The following is a 12,722-nucleotide window of genomic DNA, read 5'->3' as shown; positions in this document are numbered from 1 at the left end:
GTGAATTACTTATTCTCATGTTAGGTACAAATACCATGTACAGGTAGGGGCACAAACCTCCTGTCTGGTGTCTGAATGTGACATGTGGACATGTGTTGGATACAGTGATGTCCCAGTTAGAACAATTTGAAGAAAACTAGAAGATGATAATCTTCCAATTAATAACACACTGACAAAAACCTTAAATATATTCATAGATTGATAAGCTTTATTTGCATGTATGCATAAGTATGAGTTGAGGTCAAACAAGGTTTTCAAAAGGGTTAAAATGTATTAAACAATTGAACTTGGCCTGACCAGGCGGTGGCACAGTGGATAGAGCGTCAGACTGGGATGCAGAGGACCCAGGTTAGAGACCCTGAGGTCGCCGGCTTGAGCGCGGGCTCATCTGGTTTGAGCAAAGCTCACCAGCTTGGACCCAAGGTTGCTGGCTTGAGCAAGGGGTTAGTTGGTCTGCTGAAGGCCCGTGGTCAAGGCACATATGAGAAAGCAATCAATGAACAACTAAGGTGCCGCAACGAAAAACTGATTGATGCTTCTCATCTCTCTGTTCCTGTCTGTCTGTCCCTATCTATCCCTCTTTCTGACTCTCTCTCTCTCTCTAAAAAAAAAAAAAAAAAAAAAAAAGGTCAAATAAACAAAAAAACCACAATAGAACTTGGTCTTTCCCTTTAGTCTGTCTCTGAATTCAGTTGACTAGTCTGTCCTCATTCATCATTTCTACCAGACACAGACTCTAAAACTCTTTGGTTAGCATTTCCCACCTGTCTGGAAATCTCTTAAAGTGCTTCCAGTTACCAGAGAAGAGCAAGATTTTGGTCTGCTTGTATGCTATTCTATTGGAGGCAAAAACACACCCCTCGATTCTCTCGTTTAAATTTTTGCTGTTTGCAAACAGTGTACAAATGAAGAACTCAATGGGTTTTTTTGTTTGTTTTTTCCACAGAGATAGAGAGTCAGAGAGAGGTTCAGACAGGTACCTGAGATGAGAAGCATCAATCATTAGTTTTTCATTGCGCGTTGCAACACCTTAGTTGTTCATTGATTGCTTTCTCATATGTGCCTTGATCGCAGGCCTTCAGCAGACTGAGTAACCCCTTGCTCGAGCCAGTGACCTTGGGCTCAAGCTGGTGAGCTTTGCTCAAACCAGATGAGCCCGCGCTCAAGCTGGAGACCTTGGGATCTCGAACCTGGGGTCTTCCGCACCCCAGTCCGACACTCTATCCCACTGCGCCACCGCCTAGTCAGGTGAAGAAGAACTTAATGTTAACATACAAAATATACATGTATGCTATAACAACTTGGATTTGAACTTTTCAGTAAAGAATTATTTTATTTTCATTATCTCTCCACAAGAATTTGCAAAAATAACTGTCAATACATTGTAAACACATTTTAAAATCCTGGAATGAAAAATTCTAAAGTATAAACCTGGCTCATCTCCTGTGACTTACAAATAAAATTCTTTAAAAAAAAGAAAAATAAAATTCTGTAAGTTAAAATTTCTGAATGATTCTGATAAAAATTTAATAAGAAGAACCAGAACATCAAACCTTAAAAGATTCTTAATTTTCACCATAAATGAGTTTTTGAGAAGCTTTAGTTTGTTGACAGGCACTGTCCACTTAAGGCGCGCGCTGCTGCCACTAATGAAGTGAGTCAGAAGGACAGACTCGCAGGCTACATGTGCCAGGTTCTTCTGTGCAATCGACTGACGTGCTCTTCTCTTACTTTTTCCCTCACATGTTAAACAGAGGTAAACTCACACAGGGTAAAAATTTAAATGTATAGAAAGATCTAAAATAATAAGCAAACATCAGCAAATTGGATTCCTTCAAAATTCACTAAGCAGTCACATGAATAATTTACAACATGAAGTCAACCTTGGAGTCTCTTTATCTGAAAATTCTCAGGCCTCTGGAACCATGTAGATTTTCTCATATATTACTTCTGTTGCAGAGGAAAGCCATGCAGTCTGCTCCTTCTTAAAAAAACCAATTACAAAAGCAACAGCATCCTCTCCTCAGATAGCAAGGCTTGGCCTCTACGGATCTGGTCCCGGCTCCGGAAAAAGTCCCTGGTATCATCCTTGAAAAGGAATCACATTTACTAACAAGACATTTTCAAAAGTAAGGATACCATCCCTTAATCAAAATGAAGTCATCTGGTCCTTGTAAAATGGAGAAGCTTAACTCTCACAGAAATTTCAGTTGTCTGGTCATTACTTAAGGGCATGAACCCAAATATTCGAGGTAAAACAAAGTCAGGCATTTTCTTGAGAACAAAGGCAAGGTAAGATGCCCCGGCCCCACTCCACGGGGCAGGAAAGGTTTACGGAGGCAGCGCCTCAGCCGAGCCCTTCCTGGATGCCTCGGATCCTCCGGGCCAGCTGCACGTCCTTCGGGAAGAGAGTAACGCGGCCGGCGTGCAGGGTGAGGAGATAAGCATCCTCAAAGAGATGAACCAGAAATGCTTCTGCAGCCTGGGGACAGAAACAGAGCAGACTGACCTAGGCGAGGGGGCACTGGCCACTTTTATCTCGGGGATCTGCCGAACTTGGTCTCCGAGGGTTGAAAGGACTACAGGAAAGACTGTTCACAGAATGAGGCTGAACTGCCTGGGAATTCTGCTACTGCCACACCAGACCCAGCCTCCAAATCTGGGTGTTCTTGTGGCTCTTTTCAAGGAGGCAGGATTCAGCGTGACACTCCAGGCCAACCCTGTGGAATCCCAGAACACCTTCCTCCGGTACTCGCCCTCACCCAGCTGTACCGTGGCCCCTTCTTACCTCCTGTAGGGCCAATAGAGCCTGGGCTTGCCAACAGAAGTCCACACCACGGGTGAATTTAACACATATTTCTCTTGCCTGTGAAGGAGTGGAGATGGGCTTTGGCAAAGGAGAAGAGGGGTGGGGAGGAGCAGAGAGTAAAGGAAGAGAGACTCAAGGGAAGATTAGACTGTCTCCACGAGTCTTCATCAATCTTCATTTCCGTATCTTCCTGGCTCTTAATTTTAGCACCTAATTAGCAGCAGGTACCAACTCCCAGGAGCTTAGGTCTCTTACGGATGGTGGCGAGAGGAGGAGGCACTCTCCCAGGGGAGAGCAGGTGGGTGGATGAGAGGGTTTCTATTTACATAATCAAAGAACACAATTTCAAAGGGGGGGAGGGATGAAGAGATGGGAGGTACCCTTGGCAGACTCATGGTTTTAGAAGATGAAGAATCCCCTACCAAGTTAGAGAAGAGGTCCCTTGGCCATTTGGGCAAGAGACAACAGGATCCCCAATACCTGGGAAATTTAAAGAAAGGAGGCTGCCTGGGGGGAGGTGGGAGGCCCCCTGGAACTCACCAGGCGGCTGAAGGGGAGTTTCCTTAACAATAGGTTTGTGCTCTTCTGAAGCTTTCGGATCTCTCTCAGAACTAGAAGACCCGGAGGACGCCGTCGAGGTCCACGGGAGGGTCGAGGTCCACGGGAGGGCGTGCCTGAGCAAAGAGTCGGGCCACACAGGTGAGGAGCAGTGCAGACAGCTGCTGCCTCACAAACCACCCGACTGCTGGACTGTGCTGAGGGCCACAAAAGCAGGGATCTGTGCCCATTTTATTCACTGCAGCTATCTCCAGAAACTGGAAAACAGCAGAGAGGGGCCAAGTATTTGTGAAACGAATGAATGGCCCATTGAGGAGAGTCTCTTTTTTTTATATATATTTTATTTATTGATTTTTAGAGAGAGGGGAGAGAGAGAGAGAGAAGGGGGAGGAGCAGGAAGCATCAACTCCCATAAGTGCCTTGACCAGGCAAGCCCAAGGTTCCAAACCGGCGACCTCAGTGTTCCAGGTCGACGCTTTATCCCACTGCGCACCACAGGTCAGGCCGAGGAGAGTCTCTTAAATCCCAACTCTCAAATGCATCCTTTCCTGACCCACAATCCTTTCCAGACTGATGGGTCACTCCCTCCTCTGGGCCCCACAGTGCTGTGTACATCCCTCTGTCTTTCCCACCTCGATTGGAAAACCACTTATTTTGTTTTAAGGGTTTTTTTGTTTTTGTTTTGTCGCTAGAAGGACTCTGAGAGAGTATCTAGTACAATCCCCTTGTCTTGGTTATCCTTAGGCCCAGAGAGGTGCAGACATGTGACCAGAGCTCACTAGTGGCCAAGGTGGGACCTCCCAAGTGGCATAACTCAGCACCAGTGTTGGGCCGTTGGGCTACGGAGTCAAAGCCTTTGGGTCAAAGCCTAGTTCCAACAACAATAAAAAGGAAGAAATCTTAAAAACATTCCCAAAAGTAGAAATCAAATACAAAAAATAAAACTTTTCTAACTCTTGTGTTGAAGAGGACACTTAACTGAAATGAGACTATTTAGAAAAAAATAAAAATAATATTTACACCTCAAAACTTATGAGACAGAGCCTGATTGGCGGCAGCACAGTGGAGAGAATGCCGGCCTGGAACGCTGAGGTCCCAGGTTTGAAACCCCAAGGTCACAAGGCTTGAGTTTAGGTTCATCTGGCTTGAGTGCAGGGTCACTGGCTTGGCTGGAGCCCTCAGGTCAAGGCAGTATCAGAAGTAATCAACGAACAACTACAGTGATACAATTAGGAGTTGATACTTCTTCTCTCTCTCATCCTGCCTATCTGTCTTTTTCTCTCTTGCTATAAAAAAGACAAAACAAAAAAACTAATGACATAGAGTCATAAAATAAATTAATAAAAAAAGAGTAAAATAAAAACAGTATAGCTGCTCCATAAATTAAATCAAAGACCAATAAAAATAATACACCTCTAACAAGTAGAACAAAGAATAAAAATAAACCACAAAAACATTATTTTTGTGACAGAGACAGAGAGAGGGACAGACAGGGACAAACAGAGAGAAGGGAGAGAGATGAGAAGCATCAATTCTTTGTTGTAGCACCTTAGTTGTTCATTGATTGCTTTCTCATATGTGCCTTGACTGGGGGGCTAAAGCAGACCGAGGGACCGTTTACTCAAGCCAGTGACCTTGGGCTCAAGCTGGTGAGCCTTGCTCAAACCAGATGAGCCCGTGCTCAAGCCAGCAACCTTGGGGTCTCAACCCTGGTCCTCTGCGTTCTAGTCTGATGCTCTATTTACTGCACCACTGCCTGGTCAGGCCACAAAAACATTTTGAAGGATAAAATCGGCTACAGAAGTGTTATTCAAGGTGTAACCAAGAAAAGAGAATCCAGGTCCTGGCCGAGTGGTTCAGTAGATAAAGCGTCTACCCGGCGTGCCAGAGGCCAAGTGTTCGACTCCGGTCAGGGTATGTATGAGAAGCAATCAATGAGTATACAACTAAATGAAATAACGAGTTGATGATTCTGTTTCTCTCTCTCTCAGATTAATGGAAACATTAGAGTAAATGAATAAAGAGAATCCATACCAAGTAGTTCAATAAAAAGGACTTAACATAGCAGTCACAGAACACAACCTAAAGGTCACCAGTTTAAGAAGGCCAAAATCATGAAAGGAGGGACCCAAACTCAACAAACAAAATAATACCAGAGGAGTCTGAGCTCACAGAAAAAAGAGATGAAGACTTTGAGAGAAACATACATTATAACCTCTGAGGGGTAAGGGAAGATATGAAACCATGGCCCAAGAACAAAAGAAGCTGATTAGAGAGATCATGGGAAGACCTGGGTTGGGATTTAATCCTAAAGTAATGGGAAGCCATGGAAGGAAGAGTTTGAAGAACACAGAGTGACCTACTTACATTGTGAAGACCAGTCCTGTTGTGTAAGGAAAGAACTGAAAGGAACATGCCTGGAAGTGGAATATTGACTGGGTAAGGATGCTGGTGGCTCAAACTAGGCTGGTGGGAGTAGAGGTGGCAAAAAGAAGAGTGATTAAGGATGCAATATGGAGGTAGAATTGCCTGAACTTACATTTGGATTGGACATGGGGGCGAGAGAAAAAGATTTCTCCCAGGTTTGCCAATTACTTAAATGGGAAAATGTGAGGATGAAGAGGTAAGAGGGGAGTAATCAAAAGCTTGATTTTTAGCCTGACCAGGTAATAGCGCAGTGGATAGAGCATCAGCCTGGAATGCTGAGAACCCAGGTTCAAAACCCTGAGGTCACCAGCTTGAGCACGGGGTCAATGGCTTGGCTGGAGACCCCCCCCTCAATCAAGGAACACATAAGAAAGCAATTAATGAACAACTAAGGTGCTGCAACTATGAGTTATGCTTCTCATTTCTCTCCCTTTCTGTCACTCTCTCACTTGCTAAAAAAGAAAAAAAAAGTTCAGTTTTCAGGATGTTTAGTCTGATGTACTCAAGAGCAGCGGTCCCCAACCTTTTTTGGGCCACGGACGGGTTTAATGTCAGAAAATATTTTCAGACCGGCCTCTAGGGTGGGACAGATAAATGTATCACGTGACCAAGACAAGCGTCAAGAGTGAATCTTAGACAGATGTAACAGAGGGAATCTGGTCATTTTTAAAAAATAAAACATCGTTCAGACTTAAATATAAACAAAATGGAAATAATGTAAGTTATTTATTCTTTCTCTGCGGACCAGTACCAAATGGCCCACAGACCGGTACCGGTCCACGGCCCGGAGGTTGGGGACCACTGCTCAAGAGCACTCAGGAAGAAAGGCAGTTGGATATAGGTACCTGGGCTCAGAGGAGAGATCTGGGCTGGAAATACAAATGTGAGAGCCACTGACGTATGAGTGGTGTTAGTCACAGGAAGAAATGAGACCACCTGGGGAAGGGAAAGAAAGGAAAAGGACACCAAGGAAATCCAACATCAGGTGACTAAAGAGAGGTGGCCCCGAAAGTAAAAAACACTAGGTGGGAACTGCAGAGAGTGGGTGGTACAGTGGAAGCTGAAGGGAAATAAAAACACAAACATGTCCACTGGGTTTGGCAACACAAAGTAGCTGGTGACCTTGACAAGAGTGGTTCAAGTGCACTCGAGGTAGGGGTAGCTGTGGAGAATTGGACTGAAATGAAGGATGACTGAGAAGATGGGCAACAGACTTGTGTGCGGACTTAAGTCTGGCTATTTTAAAAAGGGTAGCTATGGCCTGACCAAGTGGTGGCACAGTGGATAGGGCATCAGACTGGGACACAGAGGAACCATGTTTGGAACCCGAGGTTGCCGGCTTGAGCGCGGGGTCTCTGGCTTGACAGTGGGATCATAGACATGACCCCAAGGTCGCTGGCTTGAGTAAGGGGTCACTCGCTCTGCTGGAGGCTCCCCCCAGTCAAGGCACATATAAGAAAGCAATCAATGAATGACTAAGGAGCCACAATGAAGAATAGATGCTTCTCATCTCTCTCCCCTCCTGTCTGTCCCTATCTGTCAAAAACAAAAAAAAAAAACAAAAACAAACAAACAAAAAGGGTAGCTATGAAGGGCAGTAGAGAGAAATGGGCAGCAAGAGGGAGATGTGGCTATGGAAACAAGGAACCACCTCTGCCCTCTATCCTTGGATCAGAAATAGCAAAGCACATTTGCAGAATGCCAAAGTAAGGAGTTTGAATTTAATTCCAAGTGCAGGTGGAGAAAGACAACAGAAAGCTATAAGCTCATGGGAAGGTGAAGAATACGACCAAGAGCCCAGTAGGAGGAGGAGTGGCTTTTTGATAGGAACGGGGACATCTAGCTTCTCTGTTGTAAGAAGTCTGGAGGCTTCTATTGCCTCAATGAAGCATGAGGCAAGGGGTCATCACTGGCTGAGAGTGAGCAGGGGTCTGGAGTCGGTATTCAAAGAGTTCAAAAAAGCAATGGAATAGTCATTGGGAGAAAGGGAAAGCAAGACTGCCAGGAAGTGCTGAGTGTCCATTTGAGATTAAAATATTTAATTTAAGCCCTGGCCGGTTGGCTCAGTGGTAGAGCGTCGGCCTGGCATGCAGGAGTCCCGGGTTCGATTCCCAGCCAGGGCACACAGGAGAAGCGCCCATCTGCTTCTCCACCCTTCCCCCTCTCCTTCCTCTCTGTCTCTTTCTTCCCCTCCCGCAGCTGAGGCTCCATTGGAGCAAAGTTGGCCCAGGCGCTGAGGATGGCTCTGTGGCCTCTGCCTCAGGCACTAGAATGGTTCTGGTTGCAACAGAGCAACGCCCCAGATGGGCAGAGCATTGCCCCCTGGTGGGCATGCCGGGTGGATCCCGGTCGGGCACATGCGGGAGTCTGTCTGACTGCCTCCCCGTTTCCAACTTCAGAAAAATACAAAACAAACAAAAAAAACCCATTTAATTTAACCAGGAGTATAGAGACACTTCTATATAGGAAAGCTGTTGGGGACTGAAAGCCAACAGGGTCTTTGCAGTTTAGATTTTGGGGGGACAGGTGTGGGGAACTGTCAGTAAACTGACAGTCTGCCCAACCCCCACCTCACTTGTTCTGTGAAGTTGCTAAAGGCTATATTTTTCCACACCTTCATGTTAGCTGTGGTGCTGGATTTTTTATACTCTTCCTATTCCTCATATCCCTCAGAAAGACTGGAGGCAATCCTTTGTTTTGTGAAGTTAAGATGTTATGTATGATGGGGGGATTTATGTATGGTGAAGTTAAGATGTTATGTATGGTAGAATTCTTCAGTTGCCTTGGAAAGGTGACTTTGTTTTAATGATCTCTTTGACTTGCTAATGGCCTCACTTTACCCTATAAATAAAGCAGGTAGTGGGGTGGACAGTGCCCTCTGTTCTTGCCATCAGCATTGCAGAGGCCTCCTGCTCCTATCCTTTTTCTCTTTAAGCCTATTTTTCTTAATTCCGTGCCCCCGTTCCCACTCAGGACCTGGAATTACTAGCCACGCTGGTTCGTGGTAGAAAGCAACAGCAAACATCATGCTTAACAATATTCCCATTAAAATTCCCAACACAACGACGACCCAAACACTGCTCTGATTCAATACTAGTTTCAGGGCCTCACTCATACAATGCAGTAAGAAATAAAATGTATGCAAAAGACTTAAAAGTCATTACTTGCAAACAATAGCCTACTTCAGTGGTATTCAACCTGGTCCCTACTGCCCACTAGTGGGCGTTCCAGCTTTCATGGTGGGCGGTAAAAGATAGCCTGACCAGGCGGTGGCGTAGTGGATAGAGCGTCGGACTGGGATGTGGCGGACCCAGGTTTGAGACCCGAGGTCGTCAGCTTGAGTGTGGGCTCATCGGGTTTGAGCAAGGCTCACCTCAGCAAGGGGTTACTCGGTCTGCTAAAGGCCCATGGTCAAGGCACATGAGAGCAATCAATGAACAACTAAGGTGTTGCAATGAAAAACTGATGATTGATGCTTCTCATCTCTCTCCATTCCTGTCTGTCTGTCCCTGTCTATCCCTCTCTCTGACTCACTCTCTGTCTCTGTAAAAATAAATAAATAAATAAATAAATAAATAAAAATTTAAAGTTTCATTAGGCCCTGGCCGGTTGGCTCAGTGGTAGAGCGTCGGCCTGGCATGCAGAAGTCCCAGGTTCGATTCCGGCCAGGGCACACAGGAGAAGCGCCCATCTGCTTCTCCACCCCTCCCCCTCTCCTTCCTCTCTGTCTCTCTCTTACCCTCCCGCAGCCAAGGCTCCATTGGAGCAAAGATGGCCCGGGCGCTGGGGATGGCTCCTTGGCCTCTGCCCCAGGCGCTAGCGTGGCTCTGGTCACGGAAGAGCGACGCCCCGAAGGGGCAGAGCATCGCCCCCCCCCCCCCCCCCCCCCCCGTGGGCAGAGCGGCGCCCTCCGGTGAGCGTGCCGGGTGTATCCCGGTCGGGCGCATGCGGGAGTCTGTCTGACTGTCTCTCCCCGTTTCTAGCTTCGGAAAAATACAAAAAAAAAAAAAAAGTTTCATTAGGATGAACAAAAGAATTCAGCAAATTGGCTGGACACAATGGTTACTTCTATTTAGGAAAGAAAAAAAACCTCCCACTCACAGTGACAAAATCTATCAATAATCTATATACAGTGTATTCCACTTTTTTCCACTCTGCTCTTAGTTATGTGCCAGAAGACAAGTAGAGCAGTTATCACAGTTGGTGCGCCTCTCATCCCTCAGATCACAGTACAACACTGAGGCCCACAGGCCAGTCTTCTTTCTGGGCACAAACTGCCCCAAGGGAGCAAGGTGAGAGCTCTACCTGAGTTAAGATCACAGGTGAAAAAGCCCAACACAGGCCTGACTCGTGGTGGCGCAGTGGATAAAGCGTCGACCTGGAACCTGAGGTCGCTGGTTTGAAACCCTGCACTTGTCTGGTCAAGGCACAAATGGGAATTGATACTTCCTGCTCCCCACCCTCCTTCTCTCTCTCTCACTCTTTCCTCTCTAAAATGAATAAATAAATTTAAAAAAAGCCCAACATAGCCACTCACGGAAAAACAAACAAAACAAACCTAGGAAGGCCGCTTCTAACAGTAGAACTGGTCTTTGAAACAGTCACAAAAGAGCAGCCAATACTTTTGCAAGGTAAAAAAGCACAAACACCGACTTGTAGAAAACCTGCGTCCGCCAGAGCAAGCTGTGCGACCCTCAAGCTACCTGGCCTGTCAGCGCCTCAGAGTTCCCATCTGTAAAATGGTCACAATATAAAGTTGACATAATTCACGTAATGAGTTGACACAATGCCTAGTTAGGGGTAAGCACTCAATAAATGCTAGTAATATAAAAAGGAATTCATATTAGCAGCCAGGTTGTCTGGGCCAGTCCGTTCTCCTCTTGGACCTTCCCCAGTCCCTCACCCAGCTTGGAACTCGGGACCTGCCCCGAGTAGACGCTGGAAAGCCTGCGGACCAGGAGCCGTGAGCTCGGGCTCGGACCCAGGCTCTGCAAGCGAGCCTCGGTTTTCTCGTCTGTGAAACGGGCACGCGGACCCCGCCATGCCCAGGCAGGCTGCTGGGGGGCCGGCTCGGAGGGCAAGGGGCCACGGGCGGTTACCTACGGGGGGGCCCGGCCGGCGGGCCGGGCTCGCTGGGCTCGCTGGGCGCCTCCTTGGGGTTACGGACTTGCGCCCTCGCCCTCGTCCTCGGCGGGGCGGGTCCATGGCTGACGCGGAAGGCCTCGGCCTCGCGGCTCCTTTTCGGCCTTCTGGGTTCGACAGCAAAGGCTGGCGTCCGCGCGGGTTCTGGAGCGCACGGGGTTCCTCCACCCCTGGGGTAGGTTCCCTGCCGGCTGCACTACCTCCTTTTCAAATGGCCCGCTCGGCGTTTTTTAAAACCCTAATCTTGCGACTCCCAGTGGCTGCCTTTTCATAGGCCGAAAGGCTTAACGACGGCGGTGATAGGAAGAGAAGCGGGGACATGGCGGATCGACGGCGGAATAAGCCAATGGACACTTAGTGAAGTGAAGGAGGAGGGCATTTCCCCTGACAAATTGTGGCGGTGCTGTCAGACTCATGCCCCCAGGTGCCCTCTGGTGGAAAAAGGAAAGCCAGATTCTGGAGTTGTAGATGTAAAACGCCTTTCTCCAGTCCAGACGAATCACTTTGCCTAATTAAACATTTCGTTTTGCCCTATCAATCCAGCGTTTAAAGCTAAGGCGACAACCCCCTGTCGCGCCTGTGGCTCTCCTGGGTACACCTCACGAAGCTGGTTTAACGGAGTGTACGTTATTAGTAAGGTGACCAACTTTTCTACAATGAAAAGGACAAAAATAAATGGAAGAAAACAATATCATATATAAAACATGTTATTCATTGCAACAATACTCTATAATATAAATGCATAATAAAACATTTGTAATATTTTATATTGTAATTATGCTTACATGCCTATTTTTAATAATAATTGTAAGAAAAATACTCATTTAGATAATATCTAAATGAGTACTTTTCCATTGAATGAATATTTTTGTCAATGTATCATCTTGTAACAATATATTGGATATATCTGAACAAGAAATATACTTTATATGAATTTTACAGCAAATGCTGCAGCTAAAGTATTAACATTCAATCTTGATTTCTCACTTGGCCAAAAATCATTAGCAATTGAAAAAACTCTTTCAACTGCTGCATTAGTTCCAGGGCAGCACAATGTAAAATGAACAAGAATAAATAAATTTTCACATGCAATATGTTCATTTTTGAAATGGCTGAATATTTCCACCCATCTTTTATCAATTTTGACGTGTTCATTTTCCCATTGTATTAATTTTTCAGAATTTAAATATACATTCAGTCTTCTAATTTCTTTTTTTAAAATATTTATTTATTTATTTATTGTATTTTTCTGAAGCTGGAAACGGGGAGAGACAGTCAGACTCCCGCATGCGCCCCACCGGGATACACCCGGCACGCCCACCAGGGGCGATGCTCTGCCCACCAGGGGGCGATGCTCTGCCCCTCCGGGGCGTCGCTCTGCCACAAACAGAGCCACTCTAGCGCCTGGGGCAGAGGCCAAGGAGCCATCCCCAGCGCCCGGGCCATCTTTGCTCCAATGGAGCCTTGGCTGTGGGAGGGGAAGAGAGAGACAGAGAGGAAGGAGAGGGGGAGGGGTGGAGAAGCAGATGGGCGCTTCTCCTATGTGCCCTGGCCGGGAATCGAACCTGGGTCCCCCACACGCCAGGCCGACGCTCTACCGCTGAGCCAACCGGCCAGGGCCCTAATTTCTTCAAAGACACAATTGTTATATATTTGATGTCTGGCATTTCTTTAGATAAAAACTCAAGACGAGCCTGACCAGGCGGTGGCGCAGTGGATAGAGCGTCCGACTAGGATTCAGAGGACCCAGGTTCGAGACCCCGAGGTCACCAGCTTGAGCGCAGTC

At 46.7% G+C, this 12,722-nt stretch overlaps 1 protein-coding gene across 1 annotated transcript; it reads right to left on the bottom strand.

Moving 5' to 3' along the window:
• Window positions 1-229: 229 nt before the first annotated feature.
• CENPA (centromere protein A) lies at window positions 230-11,139 on the bottom strand. The gene is made up of 4 exons (XM_066264712.1): window positions 10,894-11,139; window positions 3,350-3,483; window positions 2,789-2,866; window positions 230-2,482 (listed from the first exon to the last, which is right to left on the bottom strand). Exons 1-4 carry the CDS (start codon window positions 10,997-10,999, stop codon window positions 2,348-2,350), a joined length of 453 nt encoding a protein of 150 aa, XP_066120809.1. The 5' UTR covers window positions 11,000-11,139; the 3' UTR covers window positions 230-2,347.
• Between the last annotated feature and the right edge of the window lie 1,583 nt (window positions 11,140-12,722).

Source organism: Saccopteryx bilineata, chromosome 3, assembly GCF_036850765.1.
Source record: "Saccopteryx bilineata isolate mSacBil1 chromosome 3, mSacBil1_pri_phased_curated, whole genome shotgun sequence".
NCBI classification, from domain to species: Eukaryota; Metazoa; Chordata; class Mammalia; order Chiroptera; family Emballonuridae; genus Saccopteryx; species Saccopteryx bilineata.
This window is presented reverse-complemented; position numbering and strand designations above follow the sequence as displayed.

Excerpts from the sequence above, each read along its gene's own strand:
- CENPA (XM_066264712.1), bottom strand. The coding sequence starts at position 10,999 with ATGGACCCGCCCCGCCGAGGACGAGGGCGAGGGCGCAAGTCCGTAACC. Across the intron at positions 2,867-3,349 it reads AACTCCCCTTCAGCCGCCTG|GCAAGAGAAATATGTGTTAA; the intron begins GTGAGTTCCAGG and ends ACTCCTTCACAG. Across the intron at positions 2,483-2,788 it reads CTCTATTGGCCCTACAGGAG|GCTGCAGAAGCATTTCTGGT; the intron begins GTAAGAAGGGGC and ends TTCTGTCCCCAG.